Here is a 17,799-nt window from a genome sequence, read left to right on the forward strand (position 1 = left end):
AAAACAAACCGAAAAAGTTTCTCTTTGACAACTACTCCTATTCCATAGAACAATTTTTGTTATTGCAATGTGTAAATGGTGATGGGTTTGAATTAATAACTCACATCCATATATTTTAAAAAATTTAAATGTTCAGCATGTAGCCATATTTACAAATTAATTTGTGATATGAATGTATAATGACTTGTTCCACATCGTTAAGATTTATCATGCAAAATGGTCTGTGTGACATAAAACTAAGCTAACTAATTTTACACAAGTTTAGGTCATTTTCAGAAGAGAGCTGCATCCAAAACTTACGAATGTCAGTGCATTTAAGATCATTCAGTTATTTATTCCAAGGCTCATAACTTGATGCCTTGTACATGTGAACTTAGATTATTGGTATATAAGAACATAAGAAAAGAAAGCCCTGTGTGAAACATAAATAATGATGTAGCGAAGGTAACAACTCACTGTAGTTGAGCCATTGAGCTACCAATAGCACACAAAAAGGATGGAGAAGGTGCTATTACTGTGTGTCAGCCGTCATTTGTCTTCATCTCATTCTACATCTGATGTCACCCCCCCCCTCCCTTTCTCTCACCCCCCCTCCCCCCCCCCCCCTCTCTCTCTCTCTCTCTCTCTCTCTCTCTCTCTCTCTCTCTCTGTGTGTGTGTGTGTGTGTGTGTGTGTGTGTGTGTGTGTGTGTGTGTGTGGGCGCGTGCACGCCTCTTTGTAGTACCTGAACTATATGAGTAGAGTTATAGCCTTTACTCCTGTTGTTATTGGTGTATAAGAATGTTTATTTTAAAATTTTGTCTTAAGTTTATTGTCTTTCACATGTACATTGGTGTCCAAAACTAAAGCAAAGCAACAAATGGAAATTTTGCAAGGTTGGATTTATTTTGCCACAAAACAGTTGGGATGGGTGATAGTCATGTAGAAACAATGTTGTCACATAGAAGAAGGTGTAATTAGATGAATGATGAATACTGACTTCACATAACGAAAGTTTATTCAGCACTTGCGCATAGAAGAGCGCAAAGCGAACTGCCTCTGGTCAGAACACATACGGTATATATACAGTCACAGAACATTCCAGTACAATAATTCTTGACATTTGTGAATACTTCTAGAATGTACTTAAACCGAATATAGAAATTAAAATTGTACACTTCAGGTGAGTTTTGAACTCTCAACAGACCAAGTACAGGTTCAGTCGTCAGAGCTTTTCGCAGCACATTGAAAGAATCTTGTTAAGCACCACCCCGCATAAATTTAACATCAGCATTTAACAACTCTTGGAGTGGCCTGGCTTTGGTACAAAAATCTTTGATAAAACGACAGTAATAAGAACATAATCCGAGGAATCTTCTCACATCTCTAATACTTTTAGGAATAGGAAATTCCCTTATAGATCTCACCTTTTCTGGGTCTGACCGCACACCTTCATTTGACACAAGGTGTCCAAGTATTTTGATTTCTTTTGTTCCGAAGAGAGACTTTCTTGGATTGAGTTTTAGTCCGCCTTGTTGGAGATACTTACGAATGGCCCTCAGTCTTTTTATATGTTCATCAAATGTCTCTGAGAACACTGATGTCATCTAAATAACAAAGACACATCATCCACTTCAGGTGCCCTAGAAGATTATCCATCATCCGGCCAAAAGTTGCTGGTGCATTACACAAACCAAACAGCATTACCTTAAACTCATACAGGCCCTCAGGGGTGATGAATGCAGTTTTCTCACGATCAGCCTCATCTACTTCAATTTGCCAGTATCCCAAGTACATGTCCATGATTGAGAAACACCTAGCCCCCTTCAGACAATCTAGTGTATTGTCAATTCGTGGAAGAGGGTAAACATCCTTTTTAGTTACCTTATTAAGCTTCCTGTAATCAACACAAAAACGCCGACTGCCATCCTTCTTCCTGACGAGAACCACTGGTGACGACGATGGGCTCTGTGAAGGCTGAATGATGTCATTCTTCATCATTTTCTCTATCTCATCATAAATTATTCGACGTTCTGTTGCTGACACATGGTATGCTATCTGGCTTGTTGGTTGATGGTCTCCAGTGCTAATCCGGTGCTTCACCGTCGATTTGTCTAATTTGCTCTTCAGGTGTGGATTGAAGCATTCAGAAAACTCTTGAAGAATGGCAAGTAGCTTCTTATGTTGTTCCTTAGTGGGATCTGGTGATAGTCGAACTAGAAGATCTTATCTCGTAGTGGTTGGTGCCAATTTCGCCCACAGACTTGGCATGGGAGGTTTCTGTGACGCTCAGCTGTTCTGCAATTAACAGCTCAGCATTTGCTACGCACTCGCGCCTTAGAAGGACCTCTGCAGTTCTTGGCGACAGTTAGCTATCCAAAATTCACTGAATCTGTTCATAAACGAGACAACAGAGGCTGGGATGACCAAGTTATTCATCAGTGATATGCTTCTCTTACATTTCACTACAAGATCCATGGGTTGATGCATGGCACGACACCATGACACATGACAGTTACCTTTTTAGCGCTGACTGCAGGAATGATCACTTCATCCAGCACACACAGTCTCCATGCACTCGGATTCGCATCTTCCTGTTCACAGTATCTCATCTCGTCTAGCATAATCTTCGAGTGACCACAATCTATAATTGCCTGAGAAGCTTTCAAAAATTCTTCCTATAGGCTTTACATATTTCCCATTAGCCACCTTCAGCAGAGATGTTTCGTTGTCGACGAATACGGTTTTCTGCAACTGGCGACAGTACTTCTCCGAAATGACTGAATATGATGCGAGTCCACAAGAGCTTGGGCTGGTTGGCCATCCGTGAGGATATCGATGTAGTTTCCTATTGTTTTTGTAGTGATCGATGGTGGAGTATTTTTCTCTTCGGTGGCCTCATTTCCAAGGAAGGTCGCACCCTATAGTTTTTCAGGTTGCGGCGGCTAGGTGATTGGCTGGAGCTTCTAAACGGTGATGAAGACCTTGATCGGCATGTTGGGAAGCGTCCTCTCCAGCACCTAGCTTGCAGCGATGGTGACCTACATCGTCCTGCACCCACATCTTGTTCATCTTCGTCATCCCGGAGTTGGCGTTGGCTAAGGGTGGTCTACTGTCTTCTGACACGGGCGTAATCAAATATCCACTGCCTTTCTCAACAATAGTGCACCACATGTCCCGGTTGTCCGCAGTGAAAACATACTGGTTGGTTATCCTGAGTCCTCCAGATGCCAGTCTTCCTTGGTGCCCAAACAGGGTCCTCATGTGGCATTGTAGGAACATAACTCCACCTGGGTCTTGACTTTTTCACTGCTTTAAAGGGAAATGAAGGACTAAAGAGTGGCTTCATTGTCTGTTCCACTTCCTCCCTTATGACCGCTTGATGCGCCTCAGTCTTTTGCTCACCGTGCAATCCAAATGCCTTCTGAACTTCCTCTCTCACTATCTGACGAACACGTGTGAAACGAGTTCCTTCCTCCATCACAGACATCGATACAATGTTTGGAAGCTGTTCAAACGTCTTGCGTGTAATTCTTTTTTGATGCATTGTCTCAATATACTGGCACCATTTTATGAAGTCACCTGCTGTCGAAACCTCCTTCAGGAGTAGGGCTTGATACATTTCCTCAGCAACACCCTTCATAAGATGTGAAACCTAGTCTTCCTCCTTCGTTGTAGGATGCTGTAGCTTCTCCTGGATGCTGTGCCCTGCACTATAATTTGTCTTCAGCCTTGCATGTCTGTCATTGTGTGGCACCGAAATACTTGCGCAGTTCCACCTGGAATACTTCCCAACTTGTGAACTTCTCTTTGTTGTTCTCATACCATTGCTTGGCAGTGCCCTCCAAGTAGAAAAAGACATTAGCCAAATACACAGTGTCATCCCATTTGTTAAATTTGGCTACACGCTCATATACCTTCAGCCACTTGTTTGGATCTTGGCCATTGTCACCAGAGAACCTAGACAGATGTCTCATGTGGTGGCACACCGTTGCTGTCATCGTAATGTCGTCATCTTCTTCTTCTTCTTCTTCTTCTTCTGTCTCCAATAGATTGCGATCTGTTGAATATGACTCTAACTCAGGTTTCTCACCACATAAACAGCAGCTCTGTCGTGGCCTGATGGGAGCCACTGTGACGTCGATAATGTGCACTATCGCATGTTCCAATACCCAGTGTCTCCACCAGATGCCTGGCCTGTGGCCAGAACACATACAGTATATATAGAGTTACAGAACGTTACGGTACAATGATTGTTGACATTTGTAGATACTTCTACAGTGTACTCAAACCGAATATAGAAAATAAAATTGTACAGTTCATGTGAGTTTTGAACTCATGACCCTCCACCCAGCAGTCTAGTATCATAACCACTACACCACAGTGACTGTGCTTCTCAGCTTCTTCTGCAACAATATAGATACAGCATGCTTAACAGTAGACAAAAATCTCTCTCTCTCTCTCTCTCTCTCTCTCTCTCTCTCTCTCTCTCTTTTCCCCACACCCTGAACTTAATGGATTTGCAACATGTTCCGACAACTGTTTAATGTGCTTAGTATTGTATGTGACCAGCTGTGGCAGCAATAGGACTGACAATGATGGGGCATGCTGTGAATGATGTCATCAATCTCATATTGCGGCAGTAATGCTCATTCTTCCTGCAGAGCTGCTCGAAAGCCTTGAAGAGGGCCACACCATGCATGCAATATTTTCGATTTCCTAAAAACCATCAACCACCCATGCTATATGAGGTCGAGCATAATCTTCCATCAATAAGAAGTCACCCATAGTACCTCGCAACAATTACACATGAGGTCCGAAGATCTCATCACGATACCTGACAGCAGTTAAACCTTAGAGTGGTCAATGTAATCTCTGCCCATACCATTAGGGATCATCTTCGATATCAGTCTTTTTTCACAGTGCTTGGGTCCCGAAATTGTGTTCCACATTCCTTCCATATGCAAATTCATTGAGAATCACTCTCTAGACTGAATTGGAAGTCATCTGTGAAAAGAACATTGGCCCACTGTTTGACCATACTGGTGACATGTTGACAGCTCCACTCTAGACATTGCTTTCTGTGAACTCGTCAGAGGTACACATACAGCAGGTCTCCAACAATAAAGGTCGCTCTGCTAAAGCCTTCTGTACACTGTTTGCCTCGATATATCACATCCAGTGGATGCTGTGAGGTCAGATGCCAGTTGCCATGCAGTAATAAGGTGGTACTGTCATGGCCGTACAGCCAAATAACTGCCCTCTCTTCCTTATGTCACATGTGCTCAGCCCTGCCATTGTCTTTGGATACAGATTGGTCTCTCTAAACTGTCACCATGCCCAAGAAACAACAGAGTGATTCACATTCAGCCATCAGGCCACATCAGTTTTCGACTGTCTTGCTTCCATTCTTCGTATGGCACTTCTCCGCAGAGAGAGTGTGGTAGGTCTCTTCTCTGTGCCATATTGCACAGTCTGTGACTGTGTACACAGTGATTGTGGATGTGGAATTACCCGGCAAACACTACCACAGTTGTGATAGCGTAGATTTTCCCGGTGTATCAAATGCTGATGATTTTCACGGGTGTGCAGCCGGGTTCCATCGTCCTGACGACAACACGATATTTCAGCGGACCATCTGACCGCCATCTTCAGGTGAGATTGAGTGCACAATCACGCCGGAACTGAAGAGACCTCAGATTCGGCGGCTCCTTTATACCACGGGTACTGGCCATTGCGTGTGCGCGAGCAACGGAAGAGCTGCCCTCTGTGAGGCGAAGAATTGCAGCGGCGCCAGCGGTGAAAACTGTCAAAAGCGAGGAATCGCAAAATTAAAATGCAGCCGGTCGAAAACCAGACCGTTGTTGTTTTGTGATAAAATAGGATTCCACGTCTTGCTTAAAGGAAAACCTTTGTCTCTATTAATAATATCATCAGGCAGACGTATTTAAATTGATTCTTTCAATACACAATCCCAGTAACGGGAAGCCGAGGCAATAATTTGCGTCTCTTTGAAGGACATATTGTGCCCTTCATTAAGACAGTGTTTGGCAACGGCTGATTTTTCCAGCTGGAGCAGACGTGTATGCCGTTGATGCTCCACACATCGATCTTGAACTGTACGAATAGTCTGTCCAATGTAGGCCTTGCCGCAGTGACAGGGAATCTTGTATACCCCAGGCTTCCTCAGTCCCAAATCATCTTTCACTGATCCAAGAAGGGATCTAGTTTGGCCAAAGGCATAAGGATGCTTTTAATATCATATTTCCTGAGGATCCTTGAAATTTTCGAAGAAATGCTTCCCACGAAGGGTAAAAAAGCAACAGATTTGGAAGTTTCCACTGTTGGTTCTCGTGGGGGTCCAAATTGAAAAGCACGAGTAATTTGGTGATCAGAATACCCATTCTGCCTGAAGACAACCTTGAGGTTATCCAACTCCTGTTTCAAGTTATCGGAATCCGAAACAGCATAAGCCCTCTTGATCAGTGTGTGTAAAACTCCCAAGCGTTGATGTTGTGGATGACAACTTGTGGCATGGAGGTAGCGGTCCGTATGCGTAGGTTTTCGGTATACACTGTAGCCGAAAGTCCCATTTTCTTTCTTATGTACTAAGACATTGTGATCACCGAATTACTCGTGCTTTTCAATTTGGACCCCCACGAGAACCAACGGTGGACACTTCCAAATCTGTTGCTTTTTTACCCTTCGTGGGAAGCATTTCTTCGAAAATTTCAAGGATCTTCAGGAAATATGATATTAAAAGTGTCCTTATGCCTTTGGCCAAAATTAGATCCCTTCTTGGATCGGTGAAAGATGATTTGGGACTGAGGAAGCCTGGGGTATACAAGATTCCCTGTCACTGCGGCAAGGCCTACATTGGACAGACTATTCGTACAGTTCAAGATCTATGTGTGGAACATCAACGGCATACATGTCTGCTCCAGCCGGAAAAATCAGCCGTTGCCGTTGCCGCTGGCGCCGCTGCAATTCTTCGCCTCACAGAGGGCAGCTCTTCTGTTGCTCGCGCCCGCGCAACGGCCAGTACCCGCGGTATAAAGGAGCCGCCGAATCTGAGGTCTCTTCGGTTCCGGCGTGATTTTGCACTCAATCTCACCTGAAGATGGCGGCCAGATGGTCCGCCGAAATATCGTGTTGTCGTCAGGACGATGGAACCCGGCTGCACACCCATGAAAATCATCACTACTACAGTTGATTGGTGCCCTGACATCTTCAGTGGCATGGTTGTCCGTTGACCAGAATGCCATCTTAAGACCAGAATATGGTCGTATGGACATCTGTTGACAGTGTGTGTTGCTATATCGTAAATTGGACAAAGGATGGGGAAATAGTGATTTATTGTTTTAATTTTGGACACCAGTGTAGTTACCCAACCACAAGTGCACAACTGAGGCTGGACCATGATTTATAATTTTTATAAAATTTTTCTCTCTATCGCATTTGTTTTTCTTTGAAATGGAGATGATGGTACAGATGGAATACATGTTATGACTTGTGTCTTTAGCAAAAATTTGTTGGTATAGTGATTTCAATTTGAACAGTAATATTTACTTTTCTTTCTTATAACTACCTTTTTAACGCCATGTTAGGTGACAATTACACATTACTGCAAGCCTTCTTTGTTGTCCAAAATCTTTGTATTTTTTTGGTCTTCTTCCCCCTGTCTTGCCCTTACAGTTTTTGCTCATTGTGGAAGTCTTCAAAGCTGTCAGTCACTGACCAGTACTTTGTCCAGTCTGAGATGTCTCCTTGATTTAACCCAGCCTGATTGACATACTTTTTCACCTCTTTGAACCATTTGATGTAAACTTGAGATGTACAGTCCAGTATATTAAAATGTGTTTTGTCCACCTTTTCCCAGCCATCCTAAAATCTTCATCTTTTTTTTCTAATTGATTCGCTTAATCTTTTATTTTCCTGGTACAATTTTCCCCTTTCTCGTAACCTGTGCTCCACATCTCTCTCTCTCTCTCTCTCTCTCTCTCTCTCTCTCTCTCTCTCTGATTTTATGGATTCTAGTAGTCCTTACATTCCTGTCATTTGGAGTCACTCCCTAACATACGAACACTCTCTTGTAATAGGAATGTTGTGCGAAGACATGCTGAAACAGTAATGCATCCGAATTTTTTACATGAAAACTCTTAAAGCTTTATAAACAAAACAAATGTTATTAACATTCTACATCTATATTATAAATGTCTACATATTTATTCCTCGACATCGTCACACTGGCTGTGAACACATTTCAAATAATTTTTTAGAACATTTCTCATGGAGAACAGTGCTCTGGCTAAAATTATTTTAAAAATGGACAAAAACAGTCTTGCTCACAAAAACATGTATTTTGATTGTAACTGGTTTGTCAGTTTTTGACGATCCTCATACCACTATGGTAGGCAGTGACAGTGAATGGAGCAGGTGGTGTAACTCCACAAACGTCAGCTGCTCCATTCACTACCACTACCTACCTACCATCGTGGTGTGAGGAGCTGAAGATGGTCAAAACCTGACTGAAACCAGTTTCCATCAAAATAAATGTTTTTGCAGTAGAGATTGTTTGTGTCCATTTTTAAAGAACACGTTTCTCCCAACGAGAGAAGAGTTTATTGATACTGTCACTGTAGAGTGTTTGATGTATTGATGGAGCCACTGTCTCACCTCTGCTTGCACTCCTTCATAACTATCAATGTGAAGTCCTCAAAGGTGTTGTTTAAGTCTTGCAAAGAAATGGAAATTGAGTGGGGCCAAGCCGGATCTATGTGGAGGATGAATCGATGACAATGGACCTGAGGTGTCGGATTGTTACAGATGTCACAGCATTCGTGTGTGGTCTGGCATTGTCATGTTGAAGGAGAGGGTGCTTCATATTGGACAAACTCTTTCCGTGGTTAGAAACTCAATTACAGCACACTGTTTCTCACACAATGACATAGTTACATTGCACAATGACGTGTTACACACTAAAATTTGGAGCCATCTTGTGGCAGAGGACTGCAAATATGGAGACATGAACAATAAAGATGTAAAATGTTAATAATTGTTTTCTTTGAAAAGCAATTTTTCAGTTGTCCAATTTGCTCAATATATTTAAAGCAGTCAATTCTTTTCATGTTACTGTGTGCTGTTTTCTGGGTAATGAGAAGGGGCGGATTTCGTGTATCTCTCTCTCTCTCTCTCTCTCTCTCTCTCTCTCTCTCTCTCTAAAGTAAGTTTAGATTCCAGCTTTGTCTGCCTGTTCTTTTGAAAGCTGTGTTAGTGTTAGATAGTACAGTGTTATTACAAATGATTGAAGCGATTTCACAGCTCTACAATAACTTTATTATTTGGGATATTTTCACAATGCTTTGCACACACATACAAAAACTCAAACTTTTTTTAAGCATTCACAAATGTTCGATATGTGCCCCTTTAGTGATTCGGCAGACGTCAAGCCGATAATCAAGTTCCTCCCACACTCGGCGCAGCATGTCCCCATCAATGAGTTCGAAAGCATCGTTGATGCGAGCTCGCAGTTCTGGCACGTTTCTTGGTAGACGAGGTTTAAACACTGAATCTTTCACATAACCCCACAGAAAGAAATCGCATGGGGTTAAGTCGGGAGAGCGTGGAGGCCATGACATGAATTGCTGATCATGATCTCCACCATGACCGATCCATCGGTTTTCCAATCTCCTGTTTAAGAAATGCTGAACATCATGATGGAAGTGCGGTGGAGCACAATCCTGTTGAAAGATGAAGTCGGCGCTGTCGGTCTCCAGTTGTGGCATGAGCCAATTTTCCAGCATGTCCAGATACACGTGTCCTGTAATGTTTTTTTCGCAGAAGAAAAAGGGGCCGTAAACTTTAAACCGTGAGATTGCACAAAACACGTTAACTTTTGGTGAATTGCGAATTTGCTGCACGAATGAGTGAGGATTCTCTGCCCAGATTCGCACATTGTGTCTGTTCACTTCACCATTAAGAAAAAATGTTGCTTCATCACTGAAAACAAGTTTCGCACTGAACGCATCCTCTTCCATGAGCTGTTGCAACCGCGCCGAAAATTCAAAGCGTTTGACTTTGTCATCGGGTGTCAGGACTTGTAGCAATTGTAAACAGTAAGGCTTCTGCTTTAGCCTTTTCCGTAAGATTTTCCAAACCGTCGGCTGTGGTACGTTTAGCTCCCTGCTTGCTTTATTCGTCGACTTCCGCGGGCTACGCGTGAAACTTGCCCGCACGCGTTCAACCGTTTCTTCGCTCACTGCAGGCCGACCCGTTGATTTCCCCTTACAGAGACATCCAGAAGCTTTCAACTGCGCATACCATCGCCGAATGGAGTTAGCAGTTGGTGGATCTTTGTTGAACTTCGTCCTGAAGTGTCGTTGCACTGTTAGGACTGACTGATGTGAGTGCATTTCAAGCACGACATACGCTTTCTCGGCTCCTGTCGCCATTTTGTCTCACTGCGCTCTCGAGCGCTCTGGTGGCAGAAACCTGAAGTGCGGCTTCAGCCGAACAAAACTTTTGAGTTTTTCTACGTATCTATAGTGTGTCGTGACCATATGTCAATGAATGGAGCTACAGTGAATTTATGAAATTGCTTCAATCATTTGTAATAGCCCTGTATTGCAAATGCCAGGTAGTTGACCATGGTACTACTTCTGGTTCCTCCATTGCATACTTGATTGAGCAACCCTTTCTTGTTTACTTCTTTTTCCTATTTGTGGATGATCTTCTCCAAAATGCAGTTGAAGATAACCAGAGACAGCAAATCACTACTGTCTGTTCCCTGTTTTAATGTCAAAGAACTAGTGTTTTGTAACTTCTACGTATTATTGCTCTTTCGACATCGTAAACATTCCAAGGATGGACATACGTTCATTTATAAGCCCATTTCATCTTTTTCATGCATCTACAAAATAGGTGATGTAGATTGAACTATTATGTTAGTGATAGGTGGATGATCATGATGAGAGATGAACAGTAAACAACACTGTTTGAGACCACTAGAACCAGAAATTAGCTTATTATAAAGTAACTACAAAAAATGAAAATTCAAAGAGTATATCTCCTGTAACGGACTGGATGGGTAGGAGGGTGGGTGGGAGGCAGTGTAGGTTGGTGGGTGAGTGGATGGGATAACATTTATTGTATGTTGACAGAGATAGTATGTTTACAAAATGTGTTCAAAGTGCTGCTAGTTACTGTCACTCTGTAAGGAAGAATATGGTAGATTGTTCACTCTGTGATTGTGGACGAAGGCTGACTAGAAATGAGTAGTGATGTACAGTGTCTTGGTGAAAGAATAATAGAAATGAATAGAAAGAAAGGAAAATGTTAATAGAAGAAACAAAAGTTATGGAATATTAAGTTTCTTTTACAGTTGCCTTTCTTTCCTAACATGTTTGAACAACACAAATTTCAGTGTGTAGCAGTGTAACATTTTTTGTACTACTGCATGTTAGAGCTTGAGTTTGTCAATAACATGTCTTGCATAAATAATTCTAAAACTTTCTGCAAAATGCAGACATGACTTTAAACACTGGCAAGTGCGATTGCCTTACAATCTTAAATTAATATTCTAGGTAGCAAAATTCTGCCATTCATGGGCCTGAGTAATAGCAGTGCCAATGGTGGTGGTGGTGGTAGCAGCAGCAGCAGCAGTAGCAGCAGCAGCAGCAGTAGCAGCAGCAGCAGCACAAGCACCACCAGCAGTGGTGGTGGTGGTGGTGGTGGTGGTGGCAGCAATGGTGGCAGCAATGGTGGCAGTGGTGGTGGTGGTTGCAGCAGCTCAACCACCACAACCACTACCACGACGACGACGACCACCACCACCACCAGCAGCAGCAGTAGCAGCAGCAGCACATGCAACAGTGGCCAGGCATCTGGTCCACCTGCTCCAGACAACTCTAACTCCTTTGGACTGGAGGACTGCTACAATACACATGAATGGTCAGAACATGGAAGTCCATCCCATCCACCAGTTTTTCCTAGTGCCACAAATTCAAAGAACAATACTTCAAAAGGTATGTGTAGTAATTAGTGCAACTCGTGAATTTAATGCTGTTATTCAGTGCATTGCCTATTTTTTGTGCATCTACGGACATTTTAGTTTATTCTTCTGTTGCTTCTTGGTGGAATGACTTCATAATTATAAACAAACAGCCACAGTAGGTGCTTAAACAACTGAATAATTTCGTTGTAATATGAAACACACTACTTCGAACTGATAGGTATATCCATACATTGAAGTCAAGAAAGGCTCTTTGATATCGTCTTGTGTCAGAGAACCGTGTCATAATGTGATAAATGTGAATTTGAATAAGGAATTTGTGAAGTAGGTAATATTTACATGTGCAGGAAGCAAGAATGTGAAGATAGTTATTGGCTTTGGTCTACTGGCTATTTTGAAGGAAAAAAGTACCATTAATCTTAACACAAGCTTTCTTCAAAGTATACATTCCTATATTTATGTATAAAGTAAAGATAGAAAGTATTTAAATTCTTGAAGGACAGTAGCATTTGCGTGCCAAATAGCCTTTATCGACCTTACATGCTGTTTCACAGCAGGTAAGCAGAGTAAAATGTTGGGTGTGCTCTCTCATTTGTGCAGTCCATTCTCAATGACAGAGGATAACATGTACTTTTTCTGAAGGAGTTTACTTCTGTGCACCATATATCTTACACATTTTCAACACAGCATATACCGTATTTACTCGAATCTAAGCCGCACTTTTTTTCCGGTTTTTGTGATCCAAAAAACCGCCTGTGGCTTAGAATCGAGTGCAAAGTAAGCGGAAGTTCTGAAAAATGTTGGTAGGTGCCGCCACAACTAACTTCTGCTGTCGAATATATGTAGCGCTACACAAGCATGCTTTGCAGGCACAAAGATAAATACTGGCGCCAAAACCTCTGCGTCAGTAAATAAATTTAAAAGAAAGGTGGAAGATGAGCTTTTTTCTATGCCCCGAGTTTCGACCACTGCATTTTCATACGTTATCCAAATAAGTAAATACAAATTCCGTATTGTTCATCTTCGAATGTAGCAGCATTTCAATGTACTACGAAAATCCGACTGGCAAGACTGTTTGGGATGTTTGTCAATATGGCAAAGTCTACGTTCTGAATTCTTTCCTACCTGGTTGCTAATAGGAGTATTCTCTTCACCATAAGAATAATATGAATATAACATTTTGCCATGTATTCTTTCGTGTTTGCTGCTATCTCATTTAAATCCTGTCTGCCTAATAAACTACGAAACTAGAGTGAGACAACAGCAAACGCGGAAGAATATACATATCATGTCATGTTTATATTTGTATTATTCTTATGCCTAGTAGTGATACAGTCAGAAATGAAGCACGGTAGTTGACTAGATTTTTAAATCTAAGATGACTCTAATTTCTGTGCAGAATGTAATGTAGTAAAGAGGCGCCTGCAAAGATTTTCAAACGGAGAAAAATTTTCGCTAAACTCTCGTTCAGAACATATTCTATCATACGCCGTCTGTTATTTGGTTCTTGTTGACCATTATCAAAGAAAGCAGCAGTGTAAGTAACAACAGATAGCAGTCTCTTGCCATTGTTTCGCTAATGAGACGATTCCTCTCTGGCAGTAGTGTGCACAAAAGCAAGCAATGCCGCGAGCGGCAACAGGCCATAAACACTCATTATCAGTATGCAACAAACAATGCATGACACAGTACAGTAATGCATTTTCAGCTTAGAGTGACGTAAACACCTATAACAAGGAGAACGGCTTTTATCAGATCAAAGAAAAATAAGCAATGAATTCAAACCAGACGAAGCACGTGAAAAAGGAAGGGTACCCGTATAAGTACGGACGGAGCCCCTGACGCATAGCAATGGCTACCTGGTAAAGCTTAACTGCTAAGCTTACGATTCAAACCAAACTACTGTAGATGTATCGTCATTCATTCGACCTAATTGTGTCTCATAATACAATGGACCAACTTTGTTTCGATTTGGAGGTGCGGCCTAAAACTTTTCTCTCCCCTTGAATTTCGAGTCTCAAATTTCAGGTGCGGCTTAGATTCGTGAATTTTTTTTTTTTTCCTTGATATCGAGTCTCATTTTTCAGGTGCGGCTAAGATTCGAGTAAATACGGTATTTCTTGCATGTTGATATGAAGTGTGCAGCATTTGAAACAAAGAGGGTATTGTGCTAAGATCACCTTTGTTGAAGTGAATTTGCATATGATGTGCGTGTTTTGCTTATTCTGCTATAATATGAGGATCAAATTTAATAGTCTAGTGTGTAATTAACTATCGACCGACCCAGGCTTTGCATAAGTAGACTTAGTATCTGTGACCAGGCAACTCAAATAAAAGACATTTTTTACAAAAAGAAAAATGATAGTGACAGCCATTATATAACAGTGAACAGGCAAAGAAACGAAAACAAGTCCACTCTCTGATTAATGATGAAATAGCAAGGCAAAAGGAAGTAGCTGGGATTCACAAACACGGAAAAGTTCATGGCAGCTGCAAGGGACATGACCAGGAAAGGGTTAATTGGACAGGATCTGGAGTATATTGTTTATGATTGAAATAACATATGGTTGAACCTGTGTGGGTAGCAGGATAATGATAGAGTAAGTTTCATTTTATACTGTTGTGAATAGTGGATAGGCAAGGTGTCTGCTCTGTATAGCTTTGCTGTATTGGAAGACACATGACTCAGTTATGTGATGCTCGAAAGCTTGTTTTACGTACTAATATTATAGCCAGTTTATCTAGAACTATTGAGTGTTGTAGAAATATTACTGCTGGTCCTCCAGATGTACTTCATAAAAAGTGTAAGGTTGCGTCTACATTGAGCATGTGCCGTATTCACCCGATTATAAGATGAGGTTTATTCCTCAAATTCATCATTAGAAAAATATAAGGTTGTCTTATATTCACAGATTAAACTATTGCTGTTGAGGTAAACATTTGTATGTTGTTTAGTAGAGTATATATGAGTTGTCTCACATTTATATGGGTTTTCTTATATTTGGAGATGAAGCTTTGGCTGTTGAGGTCACAGGCAGAATTATTTTGAAGAATTCGAAAGGGCATGGCTCAGCAAATGATATCAGTGTTCCATCAGGCTCAAGATTTCCTGATACACTGAAGCACTTGATACAGTATTGACATTGCTCGAAAACTCATGTGACATTGAGTCACACAGTGCTAGTGCAAGAGATACATGAGAAACTATGCACTAGCCACTACAACAGTCTAATGCCCTGATTCAAATATGACAATTTTGTGAAAAATTTAACTGGTTTTCAATAAACGTTCTCATACATGTAGGTACCAGTACAAACATTAATGCCGCTTTTTAAGAAAAGGTAACTTTCAAAAAGGGAAATACATTAGTTGATTCAGAATCCAGACCAATATTTTATTTGGTTATGAGAGACTGCAATGATTTACTAAGTGGATTGCAAATGTCAAAGTCAGTCGCTGTTCACATATTAGAATACCGGGTAAAAAGTTACTAGCTTGAGAACATGATGGTGACATTCAGATCAAACAAGAAGGATTCTTAATCCAAAATTAAATATCTAACAAAGGAAATAAATCATATTGAACTGACTATAATTGTTATCGTGAGGCTAAATTTCAGTAGCAAGACCCGTCATGGAGATAGTAGCAAGTCATCACTAGATCTTTGAATGAGTGAAACTTCAAGAGTGGGACTGAACTGTAATTGTGATCCTTTGTTTATGTACTAGTTGGATTTGTTACCTGTAAACTAGAAGATATTGCAGTCAGTTTTTCACAGTTGCTCGAGCACAGCACTACAGAAGAGATGGAGGGGGAACAGTGACACCACTTTGACAGAGAAATAGAGTGATTGCTGGGAGGAGAGCGGTGAGGAAGCAGCAAATTTCATCATGTTGCCAACCATGCGAATCTATACCGTGTACTTTTGGATTTTTATGAACATCTACCACATTTAAACTGCAGTTTGCCAAATCAATACGTAGTCGGAGTCAAACTGACTTTAAAAATGGACAAATACTCAACAATAGCTTTCATTTCTGTAGGAGATGGTAAAAGTCTAGATTGGTGTCAATGCTGTACGTACGTTTCTTGCTGCAATGTTGTTGATATTCGCCATGACGTACGACGGGGGGAAGTAAGAGACTTTTTAACATTGCCACGGCAGTATAGAAATGAAATCTGATATGCATTCGGAAAAAACGGCTATTTTCTCAGGTACCACTTGAAAGACAGCCACAGAAATAGTATTGTGTTTAAATGAAACAGTCAAATATTTGTGACAACTAATATATATGATTGATAGTGATATCACAGACTACAGGGTTAGTAAGCAAAAAAAGGTAGAAAATAAAAGGTCTGAAAATTAATATAAACCATTTCTTTTTGTTTATTTTATTCGTTGTAGTATTATCGAAATGTAAACAATTAATAAACGATATAAGTTTAGAGTAGATGTAATGTTAACTTTTTGGCAAATATTTTATGTCAATAAAACAGTTTCTAAGATTGATCGGTAAGAATACATCAAAACCAATTTTTTCTCAAGGAGCCTTGTTAGGAGGGGGGGGGGGGGGGGGGGGAGAGAGAGAGAGAGAGAGAGAGAGAGAGAGAGAGAGAGAGAGCGCAAGTCGCCATGTATTCAGGGTCATCTTATATTCAGGGGCATTTTATAGTCTGGTAAATACAGTGTATTCAATTTCAGAGTAACAGAGATCAAGGTCATGATCCCCAGGCTATACATATACATCTACAAACACACTCCACAAGCCACTGTACGGTGCTTTGCAGATGGCATCCTGTACCACTACTAGTCATATCATTCCCTACACATTTGCAAATAAAACGAGGTAAACATGACTGTCTATATGCCATCGTATGAGCTCCAATTTCTCATATCTTCATGGTCCTTAAGCGAAATGTATATTGGCGGCATTGCAATCTTTGTGGAATCAGCTTCAAATGCTGCTTCTCTAAGTTTCCTCAATAGTGTTCCTTGAAAAGAATGTCACGTTCCCTCCAGGGATTCCCATTTAAGTTCCTGAAGCATCTCCATAACAGTTGCATGTTGTTCGTACCTACCACCTTTGGGTTGCTTTGATGTCTTCCTTTAATCTGACTTGGTATGGATCCTAAACACTCGAGCTGTACTCAGGAATAAGTCGTGCTGGTGTTCCTAAATGTGGTCTCCACAGATGAACAACACTTTCCCAAAATTTTCTCTAGAAACCAAGCTCGACCATTTGTCTCTCTTACCACAATCCTCACATGTTTATTCCTTTTTGTATCGCTTTGCAACTTTATGCCCAGATATTTAAACAACGTGACTGTGTCAAGCAGGCCCTACTAATGCTGTATCTGAACATTGAGTTTCTCTGTCCCACTCACACACAAAACCTACATTTTTATACATTTAGAGCAAGCTGCCATTCATCACCCCAAGTAGAAATTCTTTCTTAAGTCATCCCATAGCCTTCTACAGCCACTCAGTGACAATACTTTCCCATATACTACAGTGCCATCAACAAAAAGTCAAAGAATGCCACTCGCCTGCTCTGTTCATTTATAGAAAACAAGAGGGATCCTGTCACACTTCCCTGGGTCACTCCAGATGGTATTCTTGTCTCTAATGAACACTTGCCTTTGAGAACAACATACTGGGTTCTGTTACTTCAGAAGTCTTCGAGCGACTCACATCTCTAGGAACCTGTTTCAAGTGTTTATAACTTCGTTAACAGTCTGCATTGGGACACCGTATAAAATACTTCCTGAAAATCTAGAAATATGAAATCTGCCTGTTGGCCATCACCCAT

General features: G+C 41.2%; 1 protein-coding gene across 2 annotated transcripts in view; it reads left to right on the top strand.

The window, feature by feature from the left end:
• LOC126248604 (myb-like protein Q) overlaps positions 1–17,799 on the top strand; it is a 221,544-nt gene that overhangs the window by 178,454 nt on the left and 25,291 nt on the right. For both annotated transcript variants that reach the window (XM_049949740.1, XM_049949741.1), the window contains one exon: positions 11,562–12,002. In XM_049949740.1, the coding sequence (XP_049805697.1) occupies positions 11,562–12,002 (441 nt within the window). The remainder of the gene's footprint in view (positions 1–11,561; positions 12,003–17,799) is intronic.

Source organism: Schistocerca nitens, chromosome 3, assembly GCF_023898315.1.
Source record: "Schistocerca nitens isolate TAMUIC-IGC-003100 chromosome 3, iqSchNite1.1, whole genome shotgun sequence".
NCBI classification, from domain to species: domain Eukaryota; kingdom Metazoa; phylum Arthropoda; class Insecta; order Orthoptera; family Acrididae; genus Schistocerca; species Schistocerca nitens.